This window comes from Moschus berezovskii, chromosome 14 (assembly GCF_049115385.1).
Source record: "Moschus berezovskii isolate FMDL1 chromosome 14, NW_MosBer_1.0, whole genome shotgun sequence".
In the NCBI taxonomy this organism is placed as follows: Eukaryota; Metazoa; Chordata; class Mammalia; order Artiodactyla; family Moschidae; genus Moschus; species Moschus berezovskii.
Window position 1 is genome coordinate 21,332,601 of NC_142473.1, and position 12,054 is coordinate 21,344,654.

The following is a 12,054-nucleotide window of genomic DNA, read 5'->3' on the forward strand; positions in this document are numbered from 1 at the left end:
ATTATATTGGTTGGTTTTGCCATACTTTGACATGAATCCGCCCCGGGTGTACATGAGTTCCCCCTCCCGAACCCCCCTCCCACCTCCCTCCTCCCCTTATCCTCCCTCTGGGTCATCCCCGCATACCAGCCCCAAGCATCCTGTAACATGCATCCACCCTGAACTGGCGATTTGTTTCACATATGATAATATACATGTTTCAATGCCATTCTCCTAAACCATCCCACCCTCACCCTCTCCCACAGAGTCCCAAAGACTGTTCTATACATCTGTGTCTCTTTTGCTGTCTCGTATACAGGGTTATCATTATCATCTTTCTAAATTCCATATATATGTGTTAGTATTGAGTTTATTTTTGTGTATGGTATTAGAAAGTGTTCTAGTTTCATTTTTTTACAAGTGGTTGACCAGTTTTCCCAGCACCACTTGTTAAAGAGATTATCTTTTCTCCATTGTATATTCTTGCCTCCTTTGTCAAAGATAAGGTGACCATAGGTGCGTGGATTTATCTCTGGGCTTTCTATTTTGTTCGATTGATCTATATTTCTTTGTGCCAGTACCATACTGTCTATCATAGGATTTTTTAACTGACTCTCTAAAGAAGAAATGGGAGTTTGCTAGGCAAAGAAAAGTGTAGAAGACATTCTAGGTAGAGAAAACAACATACATAAAGGCAAAAAATATAAAATAGTATGACCTTGTCATAAGAGCCTCTTGATTTAGTCAGGAAACAAATGGCACACTTGAAAGGTTTAATGAAGATAACTATTTCCAGAAATGTGGGCCAAGTCAAGGGCACCAACAAAGAATGGTGAAGCATTCAGTGGGAAGCTATCATGCATGACCTGGCCAGAAGGGGCAGGGAAAGGGATTGAGACCACCAGAACCTGCTGAGAGGCAGAGCCGTGGGAGAAGGACTACCCAACAGCAACCTCAACCAGAAGCAGAAGAAAACAACCGCTAACAAATCACAGCCTGGCAGAGACAAAGGGAGGGGTAAATACCCTGTCCTCCCTTTCCTCCTGTCTCCAGGAGACCCCCTTTCGCTAGCTGAACCCCACTGCCGCCCAGAGAGCAAAGGGGTTTGAGAAAGCTTCTGTAAATGTTGGCTTTCTGAGGCCGGGAGAGCAGAGACTAGATCCACAGAGGCAAACAATCAGTACATACATCTCAGATTCATATCCCATGTCTGAACAATTTCCTGTTTCTTGAACAGGTATAACTAACCCAGATTAAACCTCTAACTGATGTGACGAGTTTGCCCTCATTTCTTCTTCCTTGACTGACATTAGGAGTAGCTTGTTGACCTAAATGATAGAAAAAGATTCTTAAGATCATTGCAACTTCTGCCCTGAACTGAAACTTTCTGTGTACATACTTTTAATCACAGTAATGTGATAATTATCCTATCAGATATTTAAAAATAAGTAATCCTGAGTGTGAGATGACATATAAGTGTTTATCTGTCTACCTAAAAATATCTATTTTAATATTGTCAGTGGATGAAACTGGTTTGCATATTAGTTTCATAGAATTTTTTTGTTCACTTAAGACACTTCATATTTGATTTATAACCTCTAGGTAAGTCACATTTAAAGTATCTTAAGATTTTGTTATGGTGCTACATTGTTTGAAATAGAACAAGTTGTCCTTTTACAACCTTTTTTTCTATTTATTTTTCAGATCAATAACTCGATCTTATTACCGCAACTCGGTTGGTGGATTTTTAGTATTTGACATTACTAACCGACGATCTTTTGAACACGTGAAAGATTGGCTGGAGGAAGCAAAAATGCACGTACAGCCATTTCAGATTGTATTTCTGCTAGTGGGACATAAATGTGATTTAGCTTCACAACGTCAAGTTACAAGGGAAGAAGCTGAAAAACTGTCAGCAGACTGTGGTATGAAGTATATAGAAACCTCAGCAAAAGATGCTACGAATGTTGAGGAATCCTTCACTATTTTGACAAGAGACATATATGAACTTATTAAAAGGGGAGAGATTTGTATTCAGGATGGCTGGGAAGGGGTTAAAAGTGGTTTCGTTCCAAATACTGTGCATTCTTCTGAGGAAGCAGTAAAGCCCAGGAAAGAGTGCTTCTGCTGACTTCAAACATGCCAAAGAATTAAGAACAGATTGGGTGTCATTTCAGGATAAATACCAACATTAACAACAGAATGATATGATGAAAGCATTTTAAAAAGTTATAAACCCATGCTAATGCTGTTTTGTAAGGTATTTAATTCAGAGCAATATGCTTACTTGTTAAACTACCAGATTGGTATTTTGCTAAATTATCAAGCAAAGCAGACAACATTTTCTGGAAACTGGAGTGTCTACATAATTGCCTTCATTCCCATTTTGTTAGCACATAACTGACCATAATATCCAAATATGTCAATATTACTCGTCTTTCTTGATAGTTTGAAATGGATGTTTTATGCACCCATATAATCTGTTGAAAAGATTTTATCAGGAATTACATTCTCTAGCATTAATTAATATTAAATAATAAAGTGGATTTAAAAGTGCACTGTTCATTTACAAAGTAAACAATCTCAGAGTTATTAACTAGGCCTAAAATAACAATTTCTTGCTTAAGGTAGCAGGTTTGTAACCATTCTCTGAAATATTCTCCCTTAATTTTGCCTGAACATGAAAAGATAAATTTTATATTATTTTTTGTTCTCTGATTTATTGCTCCTGAAAATTTTATGTTTTATAGAGACATCTAAGGATCTCAGCAAAATATTTTATTATAAATATTTGTAAAAATCAAAATGAAGTATCACTATCAGCAAATGTTTTGTTTTTATAGTATACTGTCCTTAATCAGATAAGAAAAATGAATTTATATACTGATGACATTTTCAAAGAAAGTAAATCCAATCTACCTTGAGCTACTGTCAAAATTATCAATATAGGTAAGTGTAGAATACTTTGAATAATTGCTTTTTATGTTCAAGTGAATTTCCAAATTTCCCCGTTTTCAATACAAGGAAAATGTAGAAAATATTTTTCTGGGCAAGAAAAATTGGCTAGATATTTGAAATAGCATTCAAATTTTATTTTAAAATATCATCAGTAAAAGTAAAAATAAAATAATGAGTTAAGGCTACAAGATAATGTTTGAGTTTCCTAGTTTTTAACTTGTTGATCAAATTCACCTCCTGGAAGGGATGTTTTTATGACAGTGTCAAATATTTTATAATATACATTTCTATTCTGTTCTGTAAACCATTCTTGATCACAAAGAAATTGCTTTTTGGAATCATAAGGTCTTTACTGTTTAACTGTAGTTGCTTCATTTGTTTGAAAACCAAATTTGTATAGTAGAAAGAATATTTAATGAGAAATCAGAAAACCTGGTTCTAAGCTTGCCTTTGCTTTCCAGTATTCATACATGAGTAAGTAACTTAACCTCTATTAGTTTTCTCATCTGTTAAACAAGGCTAATGACCTCAAAATTGTATTTCATGGAATTATTTTGGAAATCCAGTGAATCATGTAGAAAAGCTTTGTAAATGGAGAAAGAATTATACAAATGTGAGATCAGTATCAACTGCTGATGGGCATACTATTATATTTACAATGGATGAGAATTTTTACAATAGATGAGAATTTTTCCCATGCTCTTTTCCTTCACTCCCATACAGAAGGAGCAAAGAAGGTATATGCTTTCATGGGCCTGGCGCAGTTCTTGGTTTGATGTATTTCTGTAGACTGTTACCCTGAAACTCCACTCCTCTAAAGTGGAAATGATAGGCAAGAAAATCCCACGAGATTTAATTCAATCAAAAGTCATGTTTGAATGTGGTTTTTGTGCCTCTTTGAATGTTTAAATACTAGTACCTTCCTAGGTTGATGTAAGTATTTTTATAGTGCCTGTTCAGTTCAGTTCAGTTCAGTCGCTCAGTCGTGTCCAGCTCTCCACGACCCCATGAATCACAGCACGCCAGACCTCCCTGTCCATCACCAACTCCCGAAGTTCACTCAAACTCATCTCCATCGCGTCGGTGATGCCATCCAGCCATCTCATTCTCTGTCGTCCCCTTCTCCTCCCACCCCCAACCTTTCCCAGCATCAGAGTCTTTTCCAGTGAGTCAACTCGTCGCATGAGGTGGCCAAAGTATTGCAGTTTCAGCTTTAGCATCAGTCCTTCCAATGAACACCCAGGATTGATCTCCTTCAGAATGGACTGGTTGGATCTCCTTGCAGTACAAGGGACTCTCAAGAATCTTCTCCAACACCACAGTTCAAAAGCATCAATTCTTCGGCAGTCAGCTTTCTTCACAGTCCAACTCTCACATCCATACATGACCACGGGAAAAACCATAGCTTTGGCTAGACGGACCTTGGTTGGCAAAGTAATGTCTCTGCTTTTTAATATACTATCAAGGTTGGTCATAACTTTCCTTCCAAGGAGTAAGTGTCTTCTAATTTCATGGCTGCAATCAGCATCTGCAGTGATTTTGGAGCCCAAAAAAATAAAGTTTGACACTGTTTCCACTGTTTTTCCATTTCCCATGAAGTGATGGGACCAGATGCCGTGATCTTTGTTTTCTGAATGTTGAGCTTCAAGCCAACCTTTTCACTCTCCTCTTTCACTTTCATCAAGAGGCTTTTGAGTTCCTCTTCACTTTCTGCCATAAGGGTAGTGTCATCTGCATATCTGAGGTTATTGATATTTCTCCCAGCAATCTTGATTCCAGCCTGTGCTTCTTCCAGCCCAGCATTCCTCATGATGTACTCTGCATATAAGTTAAATAAGCAAGGTGACAATATACAGCCTTGATGTACTCCTTTTCCTATTTGGAACCAGTCTGTTGTTCCATGACCAGTTCTAACTGTTGCTTCCTGACCTGCATACAGGTTTCTCAAGAGGCAGGTCAGGTGGTCTGGGATTCCCATCTCTTTCAGAATGTTCCACAGTTGATTGTGATCCACACAGTCAAAGGCTTTGGCATAGTCAATGAAGCAGAAGTAGATGTTTTTCTGGAACTCTCTTGCTTTCTCCATGATCCAGTGGATGTTGGCAATTTGATCTCTGGTGCCTCTGCCTTTTCTAAAACCTGCTTGAACATCTGGGAGTTCATGGTTCACATATTGCTGAAGCCTGGCTTGGAGAATTTTGAGCATGACTTTACTAGCATGTGAGATGAGTGAAATTGTGTGGTAGTTTGAGCATTCTTTGGCATTGCCTTTCTTTGGGATTGGAATGAAGACTGACCTTTTCCAGTCCTGTGGCCACTGCTGAGTTTTCCAAATCTGCTGGCATATTGAGTGGAGCACTTTCACAGCATCATCTTTCAAGATTTGAAATAGTTCAACTGGGTAGAGACTATAAATTATACCATCACTATAATTTTTTAATATATTATCAATGTTTTCTTGATATCCTTGGATTAATTTTACTTGAGTAAGTTCAAACTATAACTGGCCAGATAAGGCAATACTGTCACCCCAAATGTGAGGTAGTCTATTTTTATTGTTACAATTTAAAATCTTATAATTTTCATCAGTTCAAAGTAGCATAAACTCACATAGTGAATACTTAACAGTAGTTTAAAGTACAGTTATTTGTGGCTACTTGTAAAGTTAAACAGCTAAAATATAAAATGTGATTTAGCTTTCAGTGGATACCCTTTGTAATACCAGTGTTGGGATAGAACTCATGTTTGGTCAAAGCGTATGATGTGTTCCAAGATTTGGAATCGAATTAAGGAATCAAAAGAAACAAATGGGAATATGCAGGGCCCCATAAAGCTGATACTTAGCAGAATCATACATGAGCAGAAGCAAGCATCGAAGTGTAATTCTTATATCTTGGTTGGTGTTCTTTCTATAATCATGCTGTGTCAGGGTGTGTGTTGAATAAAAGGGGAAATGTTATCTAACTGAATCTGCAAAGTCTAAAATTGGGCTAAATCATTATATTATAGAGGAGCTGAAATTTTTTAGTTCTTATACCAGATTGCCAAATATCTATATAAACTTAGCCAGATATCTTTATCTATTTATCTGCCTATCTCCATATACATATAAGTAACTGACATATTTTCTTACACATCATTACGTAGCATATGGATAATAATGCCAATGTAGTAAAGATATTAGCTCCAGGCAAAATATTTTGACTAAGGTTCTTAGAAATCACAAATACTTGATTTTACATTAGAATTATATAATTTAATATTTAATTTAAACCTTAAATTAAAATCTTTAAAATGAATAATGTAGCTAATTTAATAATTATTAAACATTTTAAATGTGATTAAAAAGAAATGAAAAACTATCCAATCATATAACAAATTTGTCCCTGACAGAAATTGCTTATCTTGAGTATTATTAACACTTTCAGGGCATATAGTGATATGTTTCATTAAATGGTAAGCTTAAGCCAAAATGATTATGTAATTGAAGTGTGGAGTGTATAAATGTGGCCTTTATATACACGGTAGTAGCAAACAAGAATTTTTGAGCCTGGAAACTTGACAGTTTACTCTAGGTTTCCCAAAGCTTCAAAGCAGTTTCGGTTTGTTTGGTTTGTTGGTTAGTTGGTTTGGTTTGGTAGCAACCAAAGCAGTCATGTCTATTATTGTTAAGATAACTTTGGCAGTCTTTTTATCCAACTTTACATCATGAAAAAACTGAATCTATGGATTAATAAAATCATCTTAGTGCTGCTTTTGTCAGATTTTATATTGCCATTGGTTAAATTAAGAAGAAAGTTTCAGGCTTCCTTGGTGGTCTAGCTGGGTTTAAAGTCTGCCTTGCACTGCAGGGGATACTGGTTCCATCCCTGATCCGGGAAGATCCCATACGCCGCAGGGCACCTAAGCCCCTGTGCCACAACTACTGAAGCCATGCTCTAGAATCTGTGAGCCGCAATTACTGAGCACAAGCTCCTCAACTTCTGAAGCCCTTGCGTCCTAGAGCCTGTGCTCCACAGGAGAGCCACCAAAATGAGAAGCCTGCACACAACAGCTAGAGAGTAGCCCCTGGTTACTGCAACTAGAGGAGGCTTCATGCATGGTAATGAAGACCTAGCAAAGCCAAAAATAAATACGTAAATGAAATTATTAAAAGAAGAACACAGTTTCCTTTGTGAAATAAAATTCACAGATATGGCAAGATAAGAAAAATCTAAAAGGAGTTCTTCTCTGCCCTTCGGCCTCCTCTCTCCCCACTGTGCATCAACCAAATCTCTTTCATTAGCAGGAATACCCGCTTAATCATTAAGAGCACCATTGGCCTAGCATCAAAAAGACAACTTAAAAGATAACATTCCTTCTTGGTCTTGTAAAGGATCACATAACTTACCACGATGACACTTAGACCTGGATTATGTAAACTCACTAATAGTATGTCATTTGATGTACAGCCTTCTGTCTCAAAAAACTATATAAACTGTGCCTTGACTTATAACAAGTGGAATAGTTCTCAAAGCTTTCTGAGATCCTCTTCCCAGGTTTTATTTCTCAAATTCGGCTTGAATAAAATTTTCCGATTCTTTCTTAGGTCGACTGAATAGTGTTTCTTCTACATCTTAAAAGAGCGCACTCTATTTCCTTAGTTACGACAAAGAAGCATTCAAAAGACTAAAGATTTGTTTGATAAGCTAACTCATTTGTTCCCCAGTAACTGCCTGGAGAGATTCAGTTGGAAATGCAAAGGAAATCATTAAGAAAAAATAAAGACTATGAAGGCTTTAAAGTTAGATTCTTAGTATTTTAAAATAGTAGAATGCATTCCCAATCAGAACCTACTTTTGGATATTCCATAGCTGATAAACAACCATCTCTGCTTCAGAATCTTTCTAAATTCCAGTTTTCTCAGTAAACTTTCCTGAGCCACTGATCTTAAAATAACTAACAAACTCTTCTCCTGAACCTGAATGAACTGCTACATGACTTGGTATTTCCAAAATCTTAATAACACATGAGTGATGAGCTGTGACAATCTAATCAATTACTATACAATCTAATTCACATCATTATGATATAGAATAAATATAAAAGAAAAAATTTAAAGATGTTAAAAAACTGGTGTTCCTTGTTGTTATGTCTCGGTAAATTTTTCATCATTTTTAAAATAGTGCCTAAAACATTATCTATGTGACATTCAGTGACTATTAATTGATGATTGTTATGCTGAGTTAATCCTATTTAATGTGGGATCCATATATGTTATGCTGAGTTAATCCTATTTAATGTGGGATCCGTATATTTAGTTTTAGTTTATATATTCCATGGAAGAAGAAACATGTTTTGATACAATTTCTCTCGCAATTTTTTCAGAATGACAGCCAATGGAAGAAAGATATGGCATAAAGTTTTTGAAATATGTTATTTGATTTTAAATAGTGAATAAAAAGAATGAGAATGAGAACTCATTGTCACATGATTGTTACATTATCTATTTTTAGTGTGCCATCTTTAGCGGTGCTTTTAAAGCAGAAGCAACTACTAAATACATGTGTGTATATATTCACAAGTAAAGTATGAATAAGAATCTGGAATCTCTAATATATTACATAATACCTTGGTGGAGTGTGGGGTAGAACAGTATAATCAAGCATTAACATATATGCAGCAAAATGTATGAATATTCATGCTAAAAAGACAAGTCATCAATAACCAGATTAGGTCAAATTTTTGTTGCCAAATGAGTTATCAAAAGAATTTCAGATTTTCAGAGCTTTTTGGATTTCAGAATTACAGAAAAGGGAACATGATCATCTACCTCGCTTTAACAGATATTTCAGAATTTGTGACTTTTTGGTAATTGGTTTATCTTTGTCATGTTTCAGCCTCACACATAGTAGGAACTTATTAGATTTTTAATTGAGCTGTTAAACCACACAACATTTTCTTAACTTCAGCATACATATACAGTTTTACATGTAAAATATTTACAACAATGATTGGTACATAGCAAGCACTTGATAAATGTCACCTATAATTTTTATTTTTAGGATAATTCTTTTAACTACAAACTTGCCATGAAGCCGGTTTTAATCCCTGTGATGTGCTAATTGTGAATAATGGCTATCTTACCTGTCCTATTCTTGGAGTCAGGGAAGAACGCTTTAACAAGGATTGTTGGCGATCCCTAGCAGCATCTGACCAGATGGACAGGTGCTTGAATGAGCGTAGGCCATCATGTCTCTATAGCAATTCTGGGAAGTCATCACCAGAAACAGTGCACATGCGCTGTCTGCTAAGAACTGTAGGTCAAAGGATTGGACTTCTTAGTTATATACAAAATGGTTATCAGCATTGTTTTTTAAAAGATGCTTTGGTAACAGCTTTATTGACATAGTTTACATACAAAACCCACTTAAGATGTACAGTTAAATGGATTTTAGTACACTCAAAGTTGTGCAGTCATCACCGCAATCAGTTTCAGAACATATGTGTCACCTGAAAAAGGAAATTCAGTACTCTCTAGCTGTCACTCCCAATACCCTCCCCACCCCATACTACCAGAGTCCTAAACAGACACTAATCTACTTTGTGTCTAAAATATAGGGATATTTGCCTATATTGCACATTTCATATAAATGGAATGGTATAATATGTGGTCTTTGATGACTGACTTCAATTAGCATAATGTTTCTAAGGTAGTACTATCATTTTGGGCTTCCCTGATGGCTCAGACTGTAAAGAATCCACCTGCAATGCAGGAAACCTGGGTTTGATCCCTGGATCAGGAAGATGCCCTGGAGAAGGAAATGGCAACCCACTCCAGTATTCCTGCCTGGAGAATTCCATGGACAGAGGAGCCTGGCAGGCTGTGGGGTCGCAAACAGTCAGACAGACTTGACTGAGCGACAAACACACACACATATTAACAGAAGTGTTCCCATTATGTATTGAATACTAGCTGATTGTACAAAATTTGGAAAATATAGAAAAATAGAGTGGTGACAGAAGAAGAAGAATCACTGTTAGACTCATTTCTGAAAATAATTATGTCAACATTTATTTCCTCTTAGTAATGTAAAAAGAAATATATATATAAGAAGGGAGATACATAAAGTAGGAAATGAAAGACTCCTTTTATCCTAAGCCAGTTCCATTCTCCTTGAAGAGAAAATAACTTCACAATTTTATGTGTATTCTTCATGTCATTTTCTTATGTATTTCCCCATGCTATACACACATATATAGTGGAAGAGGGACTACATAAATGAATTCGCTTATATTATTCTGTAACTTGCTTTTTACACATAATAAGGATCTTGGAAATTTCTTTCTGTTGACATACATTGATTTTTCTCTTTGACAACTTCATAGACTACCACAATATAAAGGGAAATATCATATCTACTTTTAATATGAGAAATTTATATTACTTCCAATTTTTCTACTATAAATGTTACAATGAACATATTAGTGAACATATTTTGGTGCAAACGTGTGGGTAGTTTATATGATAGATTCCTAAAAGTGTCCTTGCTGGGTCAAAGGGCATTGCGCAGTTTTCAGTAGCTGTTGCCAAATTTCATTTAAAAAGAAGTCAATGATAGTCTCAAAAAAAGAGTCTGTTGGTAATTCTGTTGGTAATTCCCTGGAAGTTCAGCGGTTAGGACTCAGCACTTCCACTGCAAGGGCCCGAGTTCAGTCTCTGGTTGGGGAACTATGCTACATGGCACAAGCTGCATGGCACAGCCAAAAAAATTTGTTCCCCTCACGTCTTCATTAATACTAAATACTGGAAAAAAATTTTTCTTATTTTAATTTGCATTTTTCTGTCCTGAGGCTGAGCAGCCTTCATAAATTTATTAATCATTGACTTTTTCTTTGGTGAATTGCCTACTGATATTCTTTTTCAATTGGATTATTAGAATTTTTCTTACTGTTTTTTTTAAGTAAAGCTTTCTATAGTACAGATAGAAATTATTTGTTTTTAATTGATTTTGGCTGCTCTGGGTCTTCACTGTGGCACACGGACTTCTCTAGTTGGAGGGCATGGGCTTAGCTACAGTATGTGGGATCTTAGTTCTCCAACCAGGGATGGAACCCAAACCCCCTGCAATGGGAGCAGAGACCCTTATCTTGCACCACCAAGGAAGTCCCTTGTTTTGTATGTTGAAGTTACTTTCTTCCAACCAGTTACTACCTGCTTATGGTATCTTTGGAGAAGGAAATGGCAACCCACTCCAATACTCTTGCCTGGAAAATCCCATGGACGGAGGAGCCTGGTAGGCTGCAGTCCATGGGGTCACTAAGAGTCGGACACAACTGAGCACCTTCACTTTCACTTTTCACTTTCATGCATTGGAGAAGGAAATGGCAACCCACTCCAGTGTTCTTGCCTGGAGAATCCCAGGGACGGGGGAGCCTGGTGGGCTGCTGTCTGTGGGCTCACACAGAGTCGAACACGACTGATGAGACTTAGCAGCAGCATGGTATCTTTGTTGTAAAATTTTTGTTTTGTGTTTTCTAGAATTTATGTCTTGGGTAGGAATTTCTTCCCTGACCCCAAATTATAAAATACTCTCCTGCATTTTGCTTTTGATGTTTATTCTTTTACATATCAGAACTTACCTATACATGATGGTATTCTGACTATTTAGTCTAAATAATCCATTGTTCCAATGTCATTCCTTCCTTTGTCCAAACATTTGAATTGCCATCTTTATCACATAGATTTACATTTTGATATTTTAGCACTGTCTATGTCTATACAAAAGTTGTTTCCAGACTTCAGTGTCATTGATTATTGTTCTATTGTTGAGCTTACCACATTTTCATTTACTGAATTTTTAAAATATAGGTGTCACAATGACTAAATCAGTTGCTCTCAGTCCTTCCCACATCCACCAACATCCAGACTCTGGTGTCTAAGTACTATTTTGCACTGAAAAGAGCCAGGGCTTTTTTATGACATGCCTGATGCTTGGTCTAGAGCAGGAAATAAACAAAATGACCCTGGGTATCTTGTCACATCAGAAAGTAAAAAAGCTATCAAAGAATACTGTGGACATAGCAAAGGGACTTGGAAGCAAATCTGAAGAGGCTAAAATGGGCAATATGAGTGTC

The 12,054-nt window shown here is 36.5% G+C and overlaps 1 protein-coding gene across 1 annotated transcript in view; it reads left to right on the forward strand.

Annotated features, from left to right (window-relative positions):
- Window positions 1-8,395, forward strand: part of RAB39A (RAB39A, member RAS oncogene family) — a 46,645-nt gene extending 38,250 nt beyond the window's left edge. The window contains exon 2 of the mRNA XM_055422958.2: window positions 1,684-8,395. Within this exon, the coding sequence (XP_055278933.1) occupies window positions 1,684-2,110 (427 nt within the window). The 3' untranslated portion in view covers window positions 2,111-8,395. The remainder of the gene's footprint in view (window positions 1-1,683) is intronic.
- The last annotated feature ends 3,659 nt before the right edge of the window (window positions 8,396-12,054 follow it).